This window comes from Fistularia commersonii, chromosome 9, assembly GCF_037954325.1.
Source record: "Fistularia commersonii isolate RoL2024-O1a breed Wild chromosome 9, RoL_Fcom_v1.0, whole genome shotgun sequence".
NCBI classification, from domain to species: Eukaryota; Metazoa; Chordata; class Actinopteri; order Syngnathiformes; family Fistulariidae; genus Fistularia; species Fistularia commersonii.
Window position 1 is genome coordinate 3,852,501 of NC_141292.1, and position 24,877 is coordinate 3,877,377.

The 24,877-nt window shown below is 43.3% G+C and overlaps 1 protein-coding gene across 1 annotated transcript in view; it reads left to right on the forward strand.

Moving 5' to 3' along the window:
* The window catches only part of hcn1 (hyperpolarization activated cyclic nucleotide-gated potassium channel 1), a 77,640-nt gene that overhangs the window by 28,485 nt on the left and 24,278 nt on the right, over positions 1–24,877 (forward strand). Inside the window, exons 3-4 of the mRNA XM_086152026.1 lie at positions 6,303–6,464; positions 18,651–18,869. Of these exons, the coding sequence (XP_086008152.1) occupies positions 6,303–6,464; positions 18,651–18,869 (381 nt within the window). The remainder of the gene's footprint in view (positions 1–6,302; positions 6,465–18,650; positions 18,870–24,877) is intronic.

Genomic DNA, 24,877 nt, shown 5'->3' on the forward strand with positions numbered 1-24,877 from the left:
TGATGATAATGCGTGTATAATTATGTCTAGTTTATTAATACGCCTTATAATCACCTTGTAACTTGTTATAATGACATGTTTGAATAAAATGCGCACGTATTTAGAAAGCCTGATCTAAATGGTGAAATATAAAACTTATTGCATAAAAGTCGCAGAAGACAATATTCTCACAATCGTGGGGTAGAATGAAATCGAAATATTCTTGTACGGTCCCCTTAATACGGTACTTAGGTACAATACTTGAATAAATGTACTTATTCAATAAAGATTTTGCAAATACAGGTTAAACTGTAATTTTGTGATTAAGCAGAAGCAAGGAATATCCAAAAGGAGATTTACAAGATGATGTTAAGCGGTAGAATTCCAGATTTTCCTAGAAGCAGTTTTGTCATCCTTCAATGTAATAGCCAGTGGTGGATTTAATCCCCTCAAATTAGTCCCTCGCTAATCCTCACTAACCTCAAACAGAGGTCACTCGTGTCCAGTTTGAAGATGCATAAAGAACACTTTGTAATTGCGTGTTCAAGGCCCACAGCCCGACGATGAGTAATTCTCCTGCTTGCTCTTTTCCCAGCACATCAGACTCAAAAAGTCAGACGACAGTAGATTCGGCACATCAACCTGACGGTCGCGTTGCCGTACAGAAGTCGCATGCGGCGTAATCTTTTGGCTCTGCCGTCCACTCGCCGTTATACGGAGGAGATGCTGCGAATCTCCACAAGATCCGCAGAATGTTACATTGTTCTTAATCCCGTTCGGGGAAGTAACCCCTCCTGCGAATCCCAGCTGACCCTCATCTGCGTTTCCCCCCGTCGTACTCCGGAGTGGACCAGGAAGGGCCGAGCGTGAATGAGCGCCCTATTGGCCGGACACGAACAGTGTGTGATCCTGTGTCGCTATCACATCACATCTTGGCTGTTTGTCTCTACCGTATTAGAGGATTAGGCTGACCTTCGCCCCTGCCCTCGGTCAAATTTAAGCTTGATGCACTTAGCTCTGAGCTTATATTTTCACTTTGCCAGCGGTGAGTATTGGTGCTTCTTTTGGCTCTCTGTCAGCGCTACCTATTTCCTAGCGTCATTTACTTTGCAGGAGCTTATGGCGCCCGACGTCGGCTGCACGCACCGCGCAGTCGCGGCCTTCGGTTTCAGTGCAGTTTGTAATGCGAGCAGTCGGTTAATGATTTACCCCTACAACCCCCCCGCCCTCCACCACCACCTCCGTCAGACACACATGCACACTGACAGACATGTATAAACACAAACAGACACGACGCTGGACTATAGACAAGTACACGGATCACCACAAACATAGGGTGACAGTAACAAATCAATACAATGACGGTGCAACAGCCAAGCCTAGAAAAAAACAAAAAGAAGCAAGGTCTTACACTTACGGCGCTGCAGCTTCGCCCGTGTGGCGTCTCTCAAGCAAATCCTGCGTCATCAAAGCTCTAGAACATGTATTTATGCCATTTTTATTCTTGCTGTCATGAAAAGTCATAAGCTTCTTTCAGACGGCCTATTCAGGCCGGAAAAACTGCAGCGATCGCTGCTTTCGGAAAGCCTTTCACATGCATTTAAATCAAGAAAATCTTACAAAGCATCTCTGATCTGAGCTTGAGAGGCATGGTCTTTGCTCCGTTTTCTGTAAAATACCCCAAATTGTCTCATAGCTGCTTATCAATGTATTCATTTTACATGTAATTGCTTTTTCTAATCACTCTCCTTGAACCAATTGCTGATTTTAGGTACCTTTTACAATTACTAATTGCTTTTATCAGCGATTCAAACTGTTGAATAAATTAATTTTTTAAAATAAAAATGAGTAGATTGGAATTGCAAGACTTGTATTAATTGAATTGTAATTTAATTGAAAAAAAAAGAATCAGTTATCACTTTTTCTATGCACACATGAAATGCATATTGAAATGAATCATTTAGATTCATGAAAAAAACAATGCCATTATTTTCAAGATTTTTTTTTCTTTTTGATTTGAAAAAAAAAATATCTTCACGGAAGCCTTGTAAATGTAGTCGTCATAATAAACTGCTGCTTCTATTAATAGAAGGTCCAGCCTGGTGTCCCTGAAAATCAAACCCAAACAAATTTAAAGCTGTGTTAATGAGCTTCTACCTAATACATCTTTGCCCTCGGGGAGCATGACCCAGAGGTTGCAAGGGCTTCCTGGCAAAGTGAAACCTTCCCTGGGAGTTTGTAAAACCTCTCATTCAGCAGCATAATCACTTGCTCTCAGCCAGCCGTGAAGTCGGGCCGACCCCTGATATTCCAGTCGAATCATACGTAGGAGATCTCTCGGATGACTGTTCCTTTAATTTTTTTTTTTTTTCTCTTTTATATCAGCTCGTGTGTCCTATAATACCTGCAGTATAAAAAAAAAGAAAAAAAAAAAAAAAAGCAATAGGATGAAATACTTTATCCCCTGTGCAGCCCGCCATAATCAAAATAAAAATACCCCAACCTGAACGTCAGTCGGATGACAGTCTAGCCGCTGAAGCACTAGAGGGCAATCTCACTGCCAACGCGTTCTCACTCCCTACTTGTCAGACACAGACACCTTTTCATCGCTCCTGCATGGAAAACTAGGATGTTGCAACAAACCCCCCCAAAAGTGACAGTTTCCGCCGCGCTGAGCCCTTCTCAAACTCCTCAGCGGTTAAAAACCCTCTTCGTTCTGTGTTTTGGCTTCAGGGTAATGACTAAGCCGCTTACGGTTGTCTTTGCCTATGGGCATTGAAATAAATAAATGGATAAACAAAAACAAATAGATAGATCAGAAGTTTGAATCAGAGCACTCGACCGGTGCTTTGACAAAATTACCAGATGATAAAAAAAAAGTAAAAAAAAATTCAACAACATTAGTAAGATCAACTTTTCTCATTATCCTCAAAGATCTAAGATTTGGCATGACACGTCTTGACGCTAACTTCCCAACTTAAATCCAATCAATTATCAATATCTGCAGTACCTGTAGGGAAGTTCGACGGCACAAACCGTCCAGACCAGGGTTGGGCAAACTTTTTGGCTCAGGGGCCGCATTGACTTTTAAAATTTGAAGAAACGATTGATTTAAAAAAAAACAACAAAAAAAAACGGCACATATCAGACTCGTCTGACATTTGCATTGAAAATAAGCCCAGCTTGGATTTGACGGTTCTGACGTTTGTTTGGAATTCATGCACAAACCAGTTTTTCCTTTTGTGTCAGTATGTCCGCAGTAAAGGCCAAATCACAAAGCCGATGTGTGTCATTCAGCTCAGGAAAATTCTCAAGTGGCTACAAAAATAAAATAATCTCCCGTTTGAGCTCCTGCATTCATTGATCCGATTATTCAATCATTCACATCAAGTATGATTTTTTTTTGGCAGGCCGGATTAAAAAGACCAAGTGGCCGGATGTGGCCCGCGGGCCGTAGTTTTCCCACCCCTGGTTCAGCCCTTTTAAATACCGATGTATTAGCTGGTCGGTCAAAAAATAGGAAAGAAGTGAAAAAGACTGACTTTAAGCAGTGATCTCTCTTCCCAACGTCATATGCCTCGTCGTGCACCCTATTAAGAGTCGACGCGTTCGCAGCCGGCCGCGTACGTCACACGTTCTGACGTCACCGGGCGAAGTGTCGGTGTTTGCTGTGGTGGGGAGCGACAGCGCTCCCGCTGCATGAGGTGTGCGGAGGTGGGAGGTGGTTGAAGGCTTATTAACAGAAGAGAGGGATGACAAATGAAAAGGAAAAAAAAAGTCACACTGTGAGTGCGACCTTAGCGGATGGATGTGAAGGGTCGCTGCGAATCCCCTCTGGACATTTTAGACACCACCAATTACCAATATTTTGGCAAATGTTGCAGAAAAAAAATAGCAAATAGACATGTTGGATTTTCCTTTTAAAATTTCACATAAATGGAAGCTCTTTTTCAGCAGCAAACATTTAATATATTGTATTTTTTAGAGGATGTTTAAGAGCAGCGATTATAACAATATGACATGAGAGCCTGTATGTGTGTATGTGCTGCACGACACAAAAGTACTGGTATCAGTTCAATTCTGCAGCAAATCAGAAAATTTTATTCAAGTAGCATTTGGTGATTCGTCTTTAAAAGCTCTGAAATATTGTCGCATTGATCCTTTACTTAGTCGATGTAAAGACGTCACCGAACGCTATCCCGGGTTGCTTGGAACCCGGTGTTCCCTCAGAAATTAGAATTTGTTTTAAAAATCCAAATCCCTGACAAGTCACCTGACAAATTGCAGATAAAGTGCCGGTTTCCTGTTCTTTTTCTTTTCAGTGTTTAAATTGAAAAGCTATACCAAACACCGGGCTATTTTTGCCCGAGATGAATCATTTGCAATTCAAAGAGGGGACCAAAAGGCTACTTCCTGCTTTCCAGCCACATCGGGATCCTTCAGGAATAAGCACTTTTATGAGTTACCTTTCTCTATAAATGCTTTTGTTTTGGTTTCTCCCCTTGTCTTTGTTTGTCTTGCCCTCAGTCTGTTGTTCTCGCCTCTCAAGTCATCAAATCGTGATGAATGTTGAGACGCGCACACAACGAAGGGAGAGAGAGTCGTGCTAAATTAAGAATAAAGATGAAGGCAGGAGAAGAGATACAGGGTGCAGCCTTTCTCAAGCAAAGCTGGTGGCTAATTTTAGCCTTTTAGGGCAGAGCGCTGTATCTCCCTGTGGATGAGTTGAAACATAGAGGGATCTGAGCATCAGCTCAGCCGCTTGTTCTCTCATCTGCGCCGCGTGTGGACGCTGTCCTTTGTCTAGAAAGGTTACGGGACAGCCGCAACAGGCCGGGGTGGATTCAAAGGGCCACCGGCGCACCGGGGGATTTCTCCGGCTTACTGGATCGATTTTAGCATGCGTTTTTTTTTTTTTTTTTTTTTTGCGACATTATGCCAAATTATAGGTGAGCGCGACATGCCCACGCATGTTCCTTTTTGGCCGGAAGAGACAGCCACATTTGCCATTTAAGGTGGAAAGGAATCGCCCAGGTTTATTTTTATTATTAAGTTATTATACGACAGCACGGCGGTTCGCGCTCCGCCTTGAAGCAAGAAGTTTGAAGCAAACACGCAGAAGGTCAAGTGGAGAGCCTCAATTGCCCAGAACAAAATGTGTTATATGATTTTTATCATATGAGGAAGAAATGATGCCAGTCTTCCAGACATGCTTTTGGGTCAGACCTAAGCTAACGTGAACATTTCTGCTAAAATCTGCTAAAGCAAATGGTTTCTTGAAAAATCCAAGAGGGTGGTTAACGCATTTATTTTTATTTTAATTCATATTACTTAATGTTGTGAATTTGTAATATCATAAACTGAGGCTCACTTCATATGCAATTACACCCATGATTGAATGTAGATGACAGTTTATAGGCAAAGGGGAGCCATTAACTCAAAAATAGACCTAACAAGTGCCTGAAATCATCATTCAACAGATTGCAAATGTGACCGATTTATTATGCAAAACCCACCAATCGGTGACCATCTCGGACCATATTTAACTTTTTTTATAAAAAGAAATTAAGCTTGAGTGTGACAAAGGTCATGGAATAGCTGACCTGGAATGGGAATGGGATTCTCATGCTAATGAGGAGCTCTGTATTACCGCCCCGGCCGGCCAGGCGTGGGTGGATCCTCCTCACCCACATCCAGTGGAAATGAATCCTCTGCTCATTGCAGATATGCTTGTTCAACCCGTCGAGGATTTTACTCCTCTGGAACTTCCCGGTCCTCAGACGGCGACAGTTAAACCTCCGCCGCCTTCTTCGTCATCGGACGTTTCCTCCCTCGCTCGGCATCGCTTATTACTCGGAGCCATGAGTCCGGGTTTTTTTTACGCGGTTAGTTTTGGAACGGTGTCGTGTTGAATTTATAAACATGTCGATACAATGCAGGAAAAAAAGTGCACACGCTCACGCACCGGCAGCGGCAGCAGTGTTCTCTGGTGTCCGTGCACGCCCACCATACTGTCCACTTCAAAGATACCTTTGTTGCACTGCTTTAAACAGCAATGCTGTTGCATTCGATAAGCTCGCGATGCTCATCAAAAGATTCGAATCGGTCAGTCTTGGCGCACTTGACGTGTAAAATGGAGAAATGCGCATCGACGTATAGAGGTGTTTCGTTTAAAGCCGCTGTTTTGTCAAATCTAATCAAATCTAACCGGTGCTTGTTGTAATTTGTGACTGCGGACGTTCGGAAAAGACAAAGAAGACGCCAAAGAGTTCTCGGTCTAACTGAGTATTTCTCTCTTTTCCCCACCTTTATTCTTTTGACAGATCTTCCATATGACCTATGACCTGGCTAGTGCTGTGGTAAGAATATTTAATTTGATAGGGATGATGCTGCTTCTGTGTCACTGGGATGGCTGTCTCCAGTATCTGGTGCCTCTCCTTCAAGACTTCCCCCCTGACTGCTGGGTGTCCCTAAATGGTATGGTTGTAAGTATGACACTCTTCTCTTTTTGTTTGTTATTTTCCTTCTCCGTGGGGTAACCATGCACAGGTTTTCAAGAGCACGTGTTCAAGGATTGAACCCATAAACTAAGAATGGAAATGAGAAAGTGCAGGTATGGGCTTTTTTTAAATCGGGATCGATTTAAAAAAAAAGAGGAAACGAGATGTTTCGGGGAAAAGCAGAGATTGTGACTCACTGAATGATTCCACAAAAAACGGGATGTTTTAGATGCAATTTGCTTAATAATTGGACTTTAAAATGCCATTTCTTAGGAAAGCCTATAAAAAAAAAAAAAAAAAATGACCCCACGCTCATTGTGTTTGGAGGCAAACTACGGTAAGGGGATGCAAATTCCTGCGTGTAAAAGCTGTGATATTCCTTTTAGATCTGTCTCCAGTTCCACTTCAAGCGAAAAATGGAAACTGTGGCGATAACAAACAAACGGGAGGATGGAAAAGTCATAGAAAACAGAATGCTAAGCGTCGACCCGCCATGCCAACTTGAGGCTGATATATTCTCAGAAAAAGGGGGTTTTGGGAGCGGTAGTGTGTATAATTTATGGGTTTGTTAAGAAGATAGAAGACATCCACAATAACAGAGCAGACTGATCTGACGCCATCACAATCAGGCTGGAGTTATTTTGAAACCTCCGATGACAACAGGCGGAGCTGTTTGATTTGAAAAACACTTTTATAGAATAACAACAATCGGTGAAGCACCGAAGAACTGCTGTTCTGAAAGTTGGAAAACGTTTACAAATTGCAGGTAAATACGTTTCGGCATGATGGGAATTATGAACGTAGTCGATGACTCTTGTCGCTATTTCATCTCTGCCCTTTTTAAGGATCCCCTTAAATATGAGCGTCACATGCCGCTGCCCACAGAGCAGCACAGACTAACCCTCCTGTTTTGATGTTTTTACTGTTATTCCCCCGTCAACATCAGCGGAGGCAAAGCAAAACCCACCAGGGGCTTTTTAATGCTTTGCAATTTTCAGCCCCTCCTGCTAATGACATCGCTGCTCAGGTTTATCGTTCTGTGTTTGAAGACCGGCTCTTAGTTTTCTTTTCAATAATGTGATCACGGTTTTGCCGTTTCATTCCTTAGAGGCGTGATCGTAACACATCGGGCTCACTTTTTTTTTTTTTTTTAATCTCTCTTGGCAGACTGCAGCATTATTGAAAGTTTCATATCACCGATGGATTTCTCGTGAGTCTGCTTCAGACACCGAGCTGTGTGGTGACACGAATGGAACTCTCGGGTTTGATAATAGTGAACCCGTTAAAACGTGCATCGGTATTTTACAAGCAGATCCCTTGTTGAAGTGGAAATACGTGACAAATTAGCTGTCTAAAACCAAGATTAAAAACAGCCATGCCTCAGCTTTGGGTGACGTTACAGTCCCCGTCGTCGCAATCTTGCTAATTGACCGACAGGCGTTGAGAAACTGAGGGACGTCGTTGGGCACGTCATACTTCCCTGTCAAATCACATCATTTCAAGGGGTTCTGTATTCTCGTGGAGTCTGGTTTTTGATTTAGTTTGTTCCCAGACCGCTGCGTTGTTGTTGGAGATTTGCAGTCCCAACTTTATCAGAGACATCCATCAGGGAAATTTATTTCAAGTGCATCATTGCACTGTAGCTTGCAAGGTCCAATAGCGTGTTTGTGCACTATGTAATTTGAGCTTAACACCCCTGGTAGCTTGTAGGGCTGCTCTCAGGTACTACAGGGTTGCTCGGATGTCTCGGAAGAGAGAGCGGGAGGGAACGGGAAACACCGGGACGCTTACGGAGGAAGCAGGAAAGAAATGTAATTCATTTATTGTTAATTGTTGCTTTTAGCAGCTGTATTACGATGCATTTTAAGCATATATCATGATGACTGTCCAAGTCATCCACTCAAAATCACTTCAAATCCGATCACAGTAGCATTAAAGCATACAAACTCTGATGCAGAGAGATTTGATGGCAGCGGCACCAGCAGAGACCGATTTGAATGAAAGATTTTTCTTGCAGGAATTGAAGGATTTAAGTTAAAACTGCTGCGAGACGAGACCAAATCAAAACCTGGCTCGGTTCTTGTGCAGTTGCACATGCAACCATTGCATGCGCATTGCACGTGGGCCGCCGGTCGGAAATCAGCTGTATTTTGCCCAGAAACATCTTTGCATTCGATACCAATGCATTTAGCTCTTCAAACCTTGTGTTTTCCTTTATTTTTTATTTTTTTGTACAATCTATTGGTTTCCTCCCTGCCTGTGTCTGATTTGGTGTGAAACAGACGGCGGTTGCTGCTCTCAGTGTGCGTTGGCCTCCCAGCCAATGCCGGTTGTAAATGCTTGCCTTCTTTGCCAAAAGAAACATTTCTGTACTCCACTTGCAAAAAAATGACGTTTCGGAGGCAACGGCCGGAGGTGCAAATGTCAGTTTTCCTCAACGTCACAGCCTCGTATCTGACTACTTAGTTAGAGGCAACGGGTTGCCCATGTGAGACCGTTCCCAACGAGCATGTGTTATTCACCCCAGCAGACATTATCCATCTCTATTCGCACCAAAAGAATTTTGCATTCGGTCGCTCTCGACAGGGTTCCTTAATTTACAGCTCCACAGACTGTAAACCCAAAGAACGATGCTCTGACTTCAAATTTACCTGAGGTTACAAAGCTGGCGATGACCAGTTCCTTGTATGCCGAGGGCTTCTGCTCTTCCCCAAAGTAAATCACTTAAGCCCCCTTACTCAGGTCCATGTAGATGCATGAAATAAACTAAATTGCTTCGCTCTGTGTCCAGGATTATTTGCATGGAAAAGTCTCGAGGGGAAGCCGCAGAAAAGAGCCCGTCGCAGGAGACTGAAGGGAAATGATGCATTCGAGTCTGACTTTACGCGGTTAACTGACAGCTATTTATTTATTTAATTTTTTTCCAAAAAACACAACATCCGACTGCGCATCGCTCTCTTACGAATAGTCTCTCATCTACACCCGAGTAAATCAAAGTATCCAAAGAAGGAAGACCAAGCAAAATATAATCTGGGGTCTGAATTTTTGTTAACCGTTGGAAAAAAATATCCAGAGAACTAATTTAAGAATAATGGGGAAAAGAAATGGATCATGCATTAACATTAAAGGGAGGTTCTCCACAACCATGACACAATAAAAAACATTTGAACCCGACCTTCAACATTTAGAAAACAACAGAGTAATTTTCTAGAAATGGTTGACTAACAAGAGAAAAAAAAAAGAAAATAAAAAATATAATATAGCTACCTTACTTTTACACTTTATTTTTATATTTATTTCATACACATAATATACATTTAATTTTTTTTAATTTTTTTTTTTTATAGCATTACTGGAAAAAACCCGATTTTTTTTTTTTTTTTTTTTTTTTTTTTTTTTTTTGGGAGGGGTAGGTATATTCTGTGTGACTTTCTCAATCTACAGATGGTAGGATCAGCAGACTTGTCCGTTTGGTGATTTATCAGTGGCGGCAGCCCTAATGAAGGCTCGGCATCAGCGAGTCCACGGGGAGGGAGAGTTCATGAGGGGAAACCCATGCCTGTCAATCAAGTACAACCGAGGGAGGAAACTTCCCCGCAAAGTCCTGGAAAATGTAGAAAAGAGCAGACTTGCAGAGTCGTATGTCTCACTTCAATGTTATTTAGATCTTTATTATCGAAATAGGCTGGAGTATGTATTTTTCAAAATATAGTCATTCTGTTGGACTCACCGTATCTTCTACTCGTAACACGTTTTTTTTTTCAAGGACCCTGTAGTCCTCAAACTACATTGGGGCGTCGGACGTTATTGGAGAAATTGATTTAATCCCCAATAAAGTTAAATTGCAGCAAATAAGACATATTGCGGTCATATCTTCTGTGAATTGGACCGGTGATGTAGGGCGTCGGCCGTTTTGAGCGGCTGACATCGTGTTGCTGATTTTGATGTGCTAGAATGAGCAATTTGCGGAATCGTTCCCCCGCGGATCCTGCCGGACGCGGAGGGCCGGCGCATTGATTCCCGTCCGGCAAATCCGAAGTGAAACGGTCACCCGAATGCGGGATCCCTCCTCTCACACCATCACCATGCATTAGTGTTCATAAACTTGAAATTATGATAAGATGCTCCTCCTTTTATTTGTCATCCACGGGTATAAATAGGTGATGTGCTCGTCCGGCCCGTCAGGAGACCGACTGTCAGGTGAACACCGCCGTCAAAGTTGTGCCCTTCAGCACGTTCCTGCCTCAGAACTTCTAAACTCGGGTTCAGCCTTTTTTTTTTTTTTTTTTTCCCCTTCACATCGTCGGCTTCCGTCCGCAGTTGTTAGAGGAAGAGTCGGGGCGACGAGCTCGGAGATACTGCTGAGTGGGTCTGTACGCCGCGGGACCGTTATCTTCAGGACTAATGGCCTCGGAGTAGCTTCTTACTCCCAAGAGGCTGCATTTACTTAATCACTAGAAATGATAGCGAGGCTGTTATGTGAGAAGGTGATGGGCTGTGTCGTTGACTTCATGTAAGCCGTAAGGATATTGTGTTTAGATTCCTGGAGGAATGTGTGTTTTATGGCTCCGCGCGTGGCTATCGCGGCAGCCCGATGAGGTTCTCCTATCTCATGCGAGTGTAAGAAGCAGAAATACAGATAACGTAGATAGATAAGACTTTCCCTTCCCACCTCCCGCGCAAACAAACAGCAAAAAAAAAAAAAAAAACAAAAACAAACGTGCGCTCACGCCTTCAGCACGTCACCCTCCCCGTGCTCTTTATCCTCGGAGCAGACGCCGCCGCCACTCTTCTGTTTCTCTGTTTACCCCTGAATGACTTCCAAAACCCAGCTCAGTCCAGGATTTTAAATTAATCAAACTTTTTTTTTTTTTTTTTTTTTTTTTTTTGGCTCATATTTCAAATCCCTTAATAAGAGGATGCGGTCGGTTCACCCGACTTCTTTTTTTCCCCACCGTGTGAAAAGAATATTCTTCCCATTTATTTTATTTGTTTTGAATATTCAACCGGCCGTTTAAAATGGATGTGTGTTATTTGTAAATGCTTGTCTCACTGCCTCTGAGAGTCCTTGTTGATAATTGGAAGGTCCAGTCACGGATGTCGCCGGGTGACTCAGAAATGCGGGATTATTTCCAGCGGAAATGTGGAGATGTTAAGGTTGTTTGTCGGGGATAATGAGGAGTCACACCGATGCCAAGATTGAAGGACGCAAGACTCTTGTTTATACTTTTCACCGTAAAGCTGTTACACCCTAAGAAACTTCAAACGTTATGCTCCGGACTGGAAACAACTTCTTGGTGAATATGATTGCTCTCCGAACATTTCTGTTGCAGACTTTAGTAATAAGAACAAGTAAAAATAAGCATCCTTTCAAAGTGACAACATGTACGAAGGAGTCACCATGCAGGAGATCCAAGGATCTGAAAAAATAAAGGGGAGTAAAGTGATGGATTAGTAAGTTGACAGGAAAATAATTTCACTGTTCCTGAATTGCCTCACACTCAGATGCAGGGCTCTCTGTTGTGTGTGCGTGTAATAATTAACAAAATATATTAGATTATTAGAAATATAAATGATTATGCCATGGTAATATAAAAGGAATTTCCTCTATGGGGATCAATAAAGGTTATCTTATCTTATCTTAACAATGCTGTGTGCATTTTATAGGAAGTGAGTCACTCCACTTTTTTTTTTCCGTGACAGTCCGACTGCTCAATATAGAATAATTAATGACATATTTTTCGCCGCACCGAGATAAATCCAGTTTGTCTGCAGATAGTCAGTTGAGCAGATTCAAGGTATAAATAAGTAAGCGCTTCCCGTCCCACCAGCAACCGACTCCGACAGCTCTGACTCTACAAAGCGGGAGGACGGAGCAGAAATAAAGAGAGAATTTCAAAAATCCCTCGCGAGCCGAGAAGTCTGAGAAGGATCTTTGGCCGGGACTGCTGAGCAGGCAGTAAGCCAAAGAATATACAAGACAAAGACGCCGCAGCCGAAGCCTTCGCACCGAGATACTCGGCTCTCTGTGCGTTTCCTAACTTGCCGGCCTGCAGATCCATCGGTTCAAAGACTTGCTCTGCCTTCTGTGCTCTCCTGGGGAGAACAGCTTGTAGTTTGATTATGTAATTGAAAAATGAATATTGTGCATCCCGGGTTTTTTTTTTTTTTTCCCCCGATGCTCGGAACAGCTTGCCGGGTTTTTTCGAGAGTTCTATGATTGAGTAATTAAAACCCCCGGTTAATACGGATGTTTTGCACACCAAGTTGCTTAAAACTGTAAACATTATGAAAATGTTTGTCTGGAATGACACAGGGAATGGAAGGCAGGGAGGTTGTAAATGCAAAAACGTGTCCCAAAATGAACCACGAAGCTTGAAAACACATTTAAGAGACTTTCTCAAATGTAATATTCACAAGAAAGGAAAAGTATTTACCTTTTCCTTGCTAATGTGTTATGCCACAGTGAAAGTAGGACATCTAATGAATCAGTGTGTGTCTGTGGGAGGAAGGACGAGAGATGTCTCGCTTTCTTTTTTTTTCTCTTCTTTCTTTTTTCAGAAGGGGCGCCAGGGTCAAATCCTGTTGTTTGTTACATCCCATTCGTCTTTTCCTTTTTTTTTTTTTTTTTTTCCCTTTTGTAACAACAACAAGCGACGCCTTTGGGTCAAAAACATCACTGTAACAACGGTGAATCATACCGTGTCGCCCCGGTCACGTAACCAGACACTAACTGTGTAAGAGTCAGCGTTCTGACTAATGAATTGAAATGATGGCAGTCATTAAATGTACGCGATCAAACGCTCGGCTCGATGCTATTATGGAATTGTTTACATTATTGACCGTAACAGTCCGGAAACGGTGTGAGATGAGATCCGGTTTAACACGTGATAGCGAAGCGTGGGAGTCCACTTTGCCGTTCTACTTACGGACAAAGACCGAGTTCCTGATAGACGGCTATTCGGTTTATTCTGTCACTTCTTTTGCCGTATCCAGAAATTAATTAGAATTACTGAATGCGTCAGGCGTGTTCGGCACTTTTTATTAAAGTGCGTAGGACCGGTGAAAATACAGTTGCACGCGAGAAACTGCCTTTTTTTTTTTTTTTTGCTGAAAGTTAATAATGCGATGAGTCACCGTTCCCGAAAGGACTGATGTTTGCATGGGAGGAAACCGTATAATGATGAATCCTGGGACGTGCCTCTAAGATTTTATCCTTTGATTAGCCATGTAAATAGAAGTCGTGAAGTGTGTGATTGGCTGCACTGCACCGGAGCATCTGTGAGTCACTCGCTGTAACGGAGGGGGGAAAAATACAAATCAAGGAATCAACTTGATGAGGAGGAGTGAGTCAAGAATACGGGGGTGAGAAGTCGCATCCTAATCGCTCTGGCCCGGTAAACTCAATATTCTTCATTACGGGGTTCTCTATATCCCTCTCTTCGGGATTTCTGTCGTCGTTTTTCGTCATCTGTTTGACGAACGCAGTGCACGGTTACCTCGGGTTTGACCCCAGGCTGCAGATCAGTCGGTCCATCGTGGTCGGACCATCCTGGTTCTCCCCTTGTAGACCTGTGTTTCCCAACCTTTTTTGAGCCACCGCACATATTTTCCTTTAGAAAAATCACACGGCACACCACCAAATAAATATTTTTGTTTTTGTTTGTTTGTTTGTTTGTTGAGAAGTTTATTAGGACAGTGTACAAATACATTAAGCACAGAGGCAGAGATGTTTGTACCAGATTATAGCTCATAGCTAATTTCCATCTGTCGTCCTGGACAATACAAATATAAAACTGTATAAGATAGACAATATATATAAAATATACAGATAGGCAATAAAATAACTATACAATATATAAACAGGCAATAAAATATGTATGTCAAAAACATTTTTTAACGAATTTGAATGAAACCGTAGTCTCAATTTACTCAGTGTGAAATGTAATATATCTAATATCTGTCGATTCGTCAAGTTGCAATGCAAATTTCCCCACTGATGTGCAACTTTTCTAGAACACTTTTTTCAATGTCCGAAGACATGTCATCAAAAATGGTATTATTTGAGAGAACTTGGGCTATTTCTTTATCGACGCCAGAGCCGAGCATTTCTTTTACAATAATTTTCCCGGCAGGTAGTATTAATGTTTTCTTACGGTGTGTGGCTGTTTGGGTTTAGAGATGAGTTCTGCAGCTCGTCTTGGTACTTTTCAACAATGCTGCCTGTTTGTTTACGCAGATACAAGTACTTTTTATTTTTAAAATGTATCACGCAAAGCGTCACTAATCACTCTGATACACAGATGCACAGGTTAATTCACTACCCGTTGCCATCGAACGGGCGCGCTGCCCACATAGACATTGGAAAACACATTATTTGCGTTGGATAAATCATGTTCGGACCAATCAGGTGAAAGTGGGCATTTTTCCACGGCACACCCGATGATCTCTCACGGCACACTAATGTGCCGCGGCACAGCGGTTGGGAAACACTGTTCCAGACATTGATTCCCTCTCATTGGTAAATGTCATTCAAGGAGAAGGCTTGTTTAAAGCGCTCTTGCGCGCTCCCTCATGTACCGCAACACACCTCCACCCCATCTCCTCTGTGATTCGCTGCGTCTGATATAATCAATGTCACTTCTGCTGTCGGCCGCCGTCCGTACCCTATGAGGGTTGCCGTGCACGCATGGAAGGGCAGGCCCGTCCCAGAACATATCTATGTTGTCAAAATAAAAGTATAAATATGAACAAAGTTTTCTCTCCGAAGGACAAAAACCTAGGAGGAATTAGTTGGGACAGACGTTTTATGTGGATTTCAATGGTATCCAGTGATATCGCTCCGATAAGAGCACAATCTGTTGTCATTATGTTACAATTACGTTAATGCAAAACTTCACCCTTTTTACCATCAAAAAAATTGCCTTTTTGGGGGGATGTAAGGGAGTTTAGTGGTGTTTTTTTTTTTTTTGTTTTTTTTTATGTAACATGATACAGTTTAATGCTTAATTTGATGTCTCACACGTTGGTCCGTGAAGGTCCATGAAGGATCTCATCTACAGTGCCGGTTGAGTCGCGAGCTTCAACAAGTTTAAACCCATGTCACTTTAAATTAGCTCGGAGCACATTTATTATTTTTCAGGGGATGGACAGGCATGCTGATTACTGAAGAGCATTTTTATTTGGTTTATTCTTAGCTCCAACAGGCTGTGCTAATGCTGCTCTCACAGGGTCTATCTCGGGACCCTGGAATGAGTCTGGGCACTGCATTGTCTGGACAACAGATGGTGCTTAATTAAAATTATGTCCCATTTTGTTTCTTGTTTATTTTGGACAGGGTTTTGCCTCTGGTGCCGAATTTTCGGGAGGCTCTTTTGCGGTTGATCTCCTTTTACGTTTGCCCTTTAACCTGTATATCTAATTGTATTGTAGCTTTTTGAAGCGGCCACTATTATGCAGTTTATTTTTCTTTTTTTTTTTTTGCTTTTTGGTTCTTTCCCCACAGCTCCTGGCCTGGTTAGAAATAATTGCTAGGCTTGGGCACATCTCAGATGAAGATTTGGCTGGAAATCTTCATTTCAGCATGAATTCTCCAGATGTGTCTTGCGTGACCACTTGAGACCGGATTTAACTGCCCTTCTTCTCTATATGCAAATAAAAATCGGCATTATCTATTTTGTTTCAAGACCAAATTTGCTGTTTTGCTAATCAATCTGTTTTTCTTACAAGACAGGTTTAAGTCGTATTTGAAGGGAACTCATATTGCTCGAATGCTCTCTCAGGGTTATTTGTGTTTAATTCCATTGCAAAGCCTGCTTGACCTTTGGGATGCATAATGCAACATGACATGGATCCCTTTTTTTTTTTTACCTTAAAGACTGTGATATAAACTTTTGCTGTGTAAATATGGAAACTTTGCTCCAATAGGAATTCGTGATAATTTTGCGGCATTTTTTCCGCTTTATTCACTTAACGATGTTGAGTCAGGATAATGATAAAATGTCACTAATGGATTTTCAAAAAATGCTTTGTGAAAATTGAAGCTTTAAAGCACAAATTTGTCATTGAAGTGTTGAATGAAACAGTTTTTGCTTAGCAGAAGGCGGATATGTAGATTGTTTATTCCAATTATATGGGAAAACAACGATAAATCGTTCATTATGAATTGATCCGTTCGTGAAAAAGAGTGGTGTTGACACCGCGCGTTGTTTCTTTTCACGCGCACGCCAAATATACGACAGGACAAGAGTAAAAAGGTCGATCGGGCGACCGGGGCTTCGCTGATATCATCTGGCAAAGTCACAATGTTTCTGCTTCCCCATGCAAATACAAAAACAAACATGCCGCCGCTGCGCTCGGTAATCGGAAGGCCACCATCTCCACGCCGCACGCCGGATGCGCACATGTGAAAGGACACCTAAGACCCGTGACCCCGCAAATGGCATTTGTTCCAGCCACATGGTCGGGTGCGTTTGTGTCATCCCTCTGATTCAGAGATAAACAAAACCTTTGTTTGCACGTCGCTGGACGACAGCGTTTCGTCCGATGAAACCGTCGGACGAAACGATCGAAGCAAACGCAACGGACACCTTTTTTTTTAATTTTTTTTTTTTTTCTCTCTATTTTTTAATAAAGCTGGCAAATGTAATTATGACACATTTTCTGGATGCTACATTATCAGCATCCAGAAGAACAACAAGTAATCAGCGTGGCAATGAGAATGGGTGAGTCATCCAGTCAAGATGATTAGCTGTAAATGCACTCATTTACAAAATCCTTGTTGATGAGCAGCACCGAGTCAAGCCCAATGGAAAAAGGAGAGCCAGAGGAGACGCAGAGGACATAATGGCGTGCTATATTACTGCGAGCCGTGTAGAACTGTGTCAGGACAGAGATTAAGTACATTTTATAGAGGTTTCATATTTTTTTCATTAACTCAGGGCTGAGATGGGTATTCTGTTTAAAAGTGCTCCCTCAGCAGTTCCTGGTCGCAGGGGGGTGAAGCTACTGAGGGAGTCAGCAACTTGGCTCTTGTTTTTTGGTACAAGGTCTGCGCTAAAAAAATGTGTCACATTTGTTCCCAGATAGGAACTTTTATGTGTCACAGCTGTCCGAGTAAGCAACGGCAGTCGCGAGAGTTGATACGTAACCGGGCGGTCTTAGCGGATTCTTGAAGACAACCTCAGCATCGCTGTGTCTAAAATGTGCTGCAAAAGGGAAAATCTTGCACCAGGCGACCGCGCGTCAAGACAAAGCGCCGTCCGACATGCATGACGTCACCCATCTGGTCGCTGCTAGCGAGGTCAGATGCATCCTTTGGGTGTCTCCGCCATGACTTTGAAAAGCGGCTGCACTGGTAGTTAAAAGTGTGAGAGCGAAACAAAAATGCGTTCGGAAATATCAATATCAGTTGTTTTTATGGTATTATTTGTGCCGCCCCGAAATTCAAATTCAGACCCTGCCTGTCAACCAGAATGTAACGACTGTAAGACTCAAACGCCGCCTCTTGAGGCATAAAAGACAATGTCACGCTCAAAACGCTCGCCGGTTTGCAACAATCAGCCGTTCAAAAGACTCGTTCCTTGACTGGGAAAAAAAAAAAAAAAAAAAAATCCCGTTCCAAAGCACGTGCGCACTCAAACTGATAAGACGCCCGGCTGTTAACTGGGAGTTGCCTGGATGATGAGGGTTCCCCCGTTTCCCGGGGCTGTATTTTTAACTCGCGAACACGGTGTCATGGCAGCGAAGGATGCCCTGGGCTGGAAAGTAAATGTTTCTCAGACTCATGTGAATAATGCAAGTTCGGGTTTTTCTTCTCGGTTCGTTTTTCGTCCCCTCCCCCGGGCACTCCCAAGCACGAACCGTTATTTTACCTTCACCCATCCGCCAACGGGACGTGAGCAAAGGCGATGGAAACCTACCGGTGAATGTCTGGAGGCCGAAGCGTGAGCGTTGGGTCTTTCGCCGAGGGCATCGAGCTCCGAGGGACCGAGAGCATGTCGGTCGAATGTTCGGTTGGAGGTCGGCCGGAACTCCAGCGATCCGTCGAAGAAAAAGCCTCCTCGCTGCCCGCCGGCGAGCTTTTCCTTCCTGCCTTGTCTCGCAGTAACTTCCCGCCGCCTCCTCTCCGCCTCCCCTCCCCCCCCCCCCCGACCCCTTTCATCTTTGCAGAACGTGTCATGGGGTAAGCAGTACTCTTACGCCCTCTTCAAAGCTATGAGCCACATGCTGTGCATCGGGTACGGCGCCCGGGCACCCGTCAGCATGTCCGACCTGTGGATCACCATGCTGAGCATGATAGTGGGCGCCACGTGCTACGCCATGTTTGTAGGCCACGCCACAGCTCTAATCCAATCGCTCGACTCCTCGCGGAGGCAGTACCAAGAGAAGGTAAGAACCGAGCAGCAACACACAATGACAGCAGGTACCCGAGGACAACAGAAAAACGCTACCCTTGTGGTCATTCGTGTTATTTCAATTAAGCAACTTAGAGTTACCCCTTAAAACACAGCTTTAATGTGTTTTTTTTTTTTTTTTTTTTCAAGGTATGTAATACTAATTGCTGCTTAGATGGTCTTAAAGTATTAATCTGAGGCTTTTGCTCTTTCCGAGTGCATTCAAATCCTGCTCATTGGAGTCAGACTTAAATAAATTAGGTCTTCTCTCGGGTGCCCTCCGGACCAACGGGTCGGGTTTGCACAGATCACAATATCCTGGCGATGACTAGTAAAGAGGATTTAATCCCCCCCCCTAACCCTGAGCACATCACGATAGGCCAGCAGGGGGGGAGGGGGGGGGGGGGGGTCCGTGACATGACCCGCCTCATTGTCCGATAGCCGGCAAACACATTTCATTCTTCTCCTTCATTTCTGGCCCTGTAACTTTTTTTTTTTTTTTTGTGAGTATTTCCAAGGGCAGTGATTATCCAGTATTTCAGTCAAGCAACCATCTGTGATCCCTCCGAGGGTCCGGGGCAATTCCCGGGACACACATCTATGACTGATGAGCTTTGTTTTCGCATACAACATCATCCACCCAGGCTCAAACTTCCCCCGGCGCTCGTGTACATACCGCTGTCATGTGGGGGATTATTGTCCTATGGCTCGCCTTGATTCTCTGCAAAATGTTGTCGGGATTAAAAGGAGGAGCCGAGCTCTGACCCGCAGTGAATGACAGCAAAGATCAAATAAGGTGGACCTGCGCACCTGAAACCGAAGAGGACTTTCTTCATGCGTTTTTTAACTAGAAAAAATACATCTAAATAACTGCAAACGACGTGGACGAATCAAAATAAGATCGGTCCGCTTTGAACAAACCACAGGTTTCTTTTAGACTATTTAGGTACTAGTCTACCACTACATTTTGTCTGTCTCATTTTAAAAGCGTCCATCAGCATCGCTCGGGTGATGATTCCATATTTCTAAGTCGCTTATGTCTTGGAAGTATTATGTTGATAATCTGCAGTAAATCTGCACGCGATGCAGCTATGGGGTTGCTAATTAATTAATTACCCGAATAGTCACAGATGACATTTTGGGGTCTTTTAATTTAGCATTTGAGCTCTGTAACGAGTAAAAGACAGGAATGACAGAAGGTGCCGCTCTCACACACACACACACACACACACACACACACACACACACAGGGGAGGCTAGACTGATAACACACACATCAATTATTTCATTGGAAGGTTGTTGCCATAATTTGTATCAGAGCACCGGCAGAGTCACCTTGGCTGTGACCGGAACAGGACATGTTAAAATACCAGCTCGATAATTTACACCTTGCATATAAAAGCATTTAGCCGGTATCGGTCTAGTCTAAAATGCTGGCCTGACCTTGGTCTGCCGGTCTCCAAGTCGGACCCGTGCAGAGACCCCCCGCCCCCCCCGGGTGATTTAGAGACTATATGGCTATACGGCACTTGATAAAATCTGCGTTCCCGTTCGCTTTAGTCATTTAAAAAAAAAAAGAGCAGTCGCATAGATAACGAAATTTCCTTCCCAACAACCTTCTTCTTTGCCACAGCCAATCACCTGCCTCCATCTAACCCTCGCTTCTGCATCCTCTTCTTACAAACCAACTCACCTCATGTCCTCTCTCAGTCAAAGTATAAATCTTATCTTCCGCCTTCCTCTAAACCTCCTGCCCGGCACTTTTAGCCTCTGCACTTTTTTCCGCCCAGATATTCGATATCCCTCCTCAGCACGTGTTCGAACCGTCCCGGCTTGACGTTGTGGTGTCGCTCTAATGGACTCCTTCCTGCACCCCTGTACGCTCATCCGTCCCAATGAGTGCTTCGACATCTCCATCTGCCACCTGATTTTACAATCCAAATTATGACGATAGTAAGTGCGGGTAATTCATAATGGTCCAAGTGAGAAGGAGATCCCAAATCTTTGCTCGGAGTGAAGTTGCGAACTGCCGCTGAAACAGTTTCATCATCTGCAAACAGCATGAATATGATCTCCGGGATCGTTCAAGCTAGCGCAAATATGCCTTTCACGCAGTTTTCACGCAGAAAAAAGGAACAATCCTATCATAAACTTGCAGTTTACCAAAATGAATGTACTCAACGTGATCTCACGATTCGCAGCCAGACGCCGATACCAAAGTGCCACAGCCCAAACTTGACAGCATGGCTGCCTCTAGCAAACAAGTCAGGCATTGGAAAGTCACTGTTTGAATTAGTGACATGTCCTCTGTTCAGTGCGCGTGAACATCTGCTCAGCGGCAAATTTGCTCAATCTACATTCTACTTTATCCTTTTAACACCCCTCTAGGCATGGAACTGACAGTTTTTGAGGCTCTGAATGCCATGTTCGTGGTAACGGAGCCCCGCCGCGGAGCCGGCTAACTTCATCTCGCGCTGATTTCCTGCACGGCTGTGCGTATCAGCGAAGCAGGCTGTGGAGCAGCAGGGACGGGTTTGAGGGTGCTCAGTCTGTACTCATTACATTTATCACTGCCACAGCTGGCGGGGGGCACGGATGGAAAGATGGTTTTGGGTCTGAGGTTAGAGTTCGCTCACGGGGGCAGAAGAGGCGGAAGAAAAAATACAGCACGCTAAATAAACCTCAACTTTTAAGCACAGAGCTCGCATGCATTGCCCGTCCGTCCGTGAGATCAAAAGTAAACAAAATGTACACGCGGTAAAAGACAGCGCGGCGATTTGGTGAAATATCGGGTCGGGGAAATACGGCAGAGGCGATCGTGACGGACGGCGGGGGAGAGAGAACTGGTAGGGGTGGAAGGAAATGAGTGTCAAGCATGCATGATCTCATTTGCCTGCCGTGGTGTCCTGGTGCTGATCCACTGCAAGCAAGTGTACAGCTGCGTGCCGTTTATGAGCTGACAAGTTATTCATGAAGACACGTCCACGCCTTGACTCATTTGAAAATGTGAGGCGCGGAGACACATCGAAATCTAATGGAAGCTACTTGGCCGACAGTATTATTCTGGGTGAATACAGCTTAGCCAGGGTCATTGGCATCACGGAAGTATATTTAAAAAAAAAAATGATGGCAAAATAAGGAATAACAAACAACAGATGACTGTTGTGCGCAGATAAGCGTTAATAGGAAAGAAAGGCGGTATCCTGTAAAAATACATAGATTAGGAGAAAATTGAAAGTATCGTCCATATAAAAACTTTCTCAGATGCGCATGTCGAGGTTACAATTTTCTGATTTATTTAGGACGAATAACCAAACATCATTAATTTGAATTAAAAAAGATTCTAAATGTATTGCTTACTGCCAATACAAGGACTAATTAAAAATGTCTTAGATTTATCTCTTGCATAGGTTATGGCTGATTCACCTTTTTATGTTAAATGGATAGAATAAGAATAAGAATAAGAACAACTTTATTTATCCCGAAGGATATTGTTGTGCCAGAGTTTCAAGTAAAACATAACAATAATAGATAATAGTAGGAAGGAGGGAGAATAAGAAATACAAAGACATCAAATTTAACAATATCACCTCCCAAAATGTTGCCCGTGAGAAGCTTTATCCTTTTTCCTCAAAAAAAAAAAAAGCAGATATTGAACCCTGTAAGACAGACTTCTTGTCCGATCCAGGGACGTGATTATCGACGACACACTAAACGGGGCTTATTGTTCGAATTTTATTCAAGTCAGTTTCCCACCGCTTGTAGCTCAAAGATAATTGCTTTGAGCCTCTTCATTCGTCAACCCTTAATATTGTAGTTGATGCCAGTCTCGATGGCACCTTGACCTGATTCTGTCCCACTTTGGCCCCCGCGGTGAAAATTAACAGGTCGAGCCACTTTCCAACTTCTACCGCGAACAGAAAATAAATCACTTGGAGCAAACAAAGCCTTGGACCCTTATCACTTGACTGCAGCCAGGAGTGGAATCAATGAGGGGGGGATTTCGACCTCAGGTCCCTCTCTCTCCCTCACAAATTTCATTTGATGGGCCACGTTTGCATCACACCGGCCGCAGAGTGTGCCAGAGGTCTACCGACGTGGCAGCAGCTGCCGCCGCCGGCTCCCACCTACTGCGCCGCTGTTATTACCACCGGCACGATGAGGCGGTGTTTATTTTCAGGTGTGAGGGCATCGGACCGCTTGGGAAGATTGCGTTCACTTCCCTCTGTGGAGCAAACACTCGTGAGAAATCGCAGGCCGATGGAAATTGATGAGCCCGCGTATCTTCTGTCCGCCGGTCCTCCGGTTCGATACCTGATATTGGATGTATCCGATATTTTCGCGTCATATGTGGTACAGCACCTTTTTTTATACAGAGCCGCGCAAATTCTGAGTCTTGCGTCCAGCCGTGCACATCTAGTTAGAAAAACAAAAATAGAATTGAAGGCCGTCTGGCTTTCTGAGGACACAAAACAATTCATTTTCTCCTTCACATTCCCTCTATCTATCCCTCTTCCTCTGTCCTCTTTTGTCCATCGCTTCCTCTTACATACTCACCTGCTGGCCTGAGTGGATGCGGCCTTGTCCTGTGGCTAATGTTAAAAAAAAATAAAAAATAAAAAAGGATTGTTTCTAAACAACTGACAGCACGCAGCTTATTTTTGCAGCTTTAGCTACCGTTCCCATCAGTAATAATAACGCCGGTCTCAGCGAGTCAATCGCTGGGTTTTGGAAGAGTGCATTGCTAAAAATAAAGCGGCTTGGGTGGAAATACAAGCACTCTGAAGATCAGACGGGTTCAAACAAACCCCGGGGTCAGCCAAACCTATTTGAAGAGAACAGGGGAAGCGAAAACTTGAACTATTATCAGAAGTGTCTGATTTAAACAGAGCTCTCTAGTACTTGGGTTAATTGTGTCATATCATTTTGCTATAAGGCATCATTACGGGAGGGGGGGGGGGGTCGCACTTTTCTTCAGCTGAAGCGTTAAAGGCCATTTAAATGCTCTTTATCAATCCTGTCTGATTGCCTTTTTCGATTAGCCTTGACTATGGTTCATCCCTACAAACAACAAACAAACAGTGTTTTTGTCCTATTAAGGGGACGGTTTAGTTAATGTTGGTCAGTGTCAATGTTGATATATTGCAGTGATGTGCGGTCAGTTTCATGGCTGGTGAAGCACTAACTTCATCACGATTAGATTTACAAGTCGCAAGAAGAATCCCTCGAATCACAAACGCCCCCTACCTTGAGGCAGGGAAACTGCGTGCCTCACTTAGCGGCTCTCCGTTTTTATGATTGCTCAGCACAAGAAACCGGTAACACACAAACAGTTGTTGACAAAAAAAAAAAGTAACTGTACATTGGAAATGTGGTTCATATAGTATTTGAACATTAAATGTGAAAATCCAGCGATTTTGAATTAAAAAAAAAGGGGATGTTATAAATAAATAAATAATTAAAAAAAGAAAAACAATTAAAAAACTTGTGAGTTTAAATGAGAAATACCTTAATAATGCAAATTACTGATTAATATAACCATTTAATTTTTTTTTTTTTCATTTTACATTTTTTTTCTTTCCGAGATTGGCAAGCGAGGCATTGACCTCCCCTGCCTCCCCTGACTGCACATCACTAGTATATGGGATTCCAGTGAAAACTATTATTCCCTTTACACACATAGAACACATCGAACCAAATCATTTTTCTGAAGTGATAACCAATAGAAATGCAGGAAAAAGAAGTTTCGATCGAAGCTACCCATCTATTAGGATCAGGGAAAAAACACAATCCTGTAACCAGCAATGTAGTTAAATATGTACGTGGTTGAAATGGTGTTTCATTTCACGCTCATACTTTAATTCATTAAATGTGACGCTAGGACATCTAAATAAAGCGCCTTCAGTGGTAAATGGCGTCAACCTACATAACGCTTACACACCTGGTGGTCTCAAAGGGCTTCACACCAGACAGAATTCACACACGCACAAACACACACACACA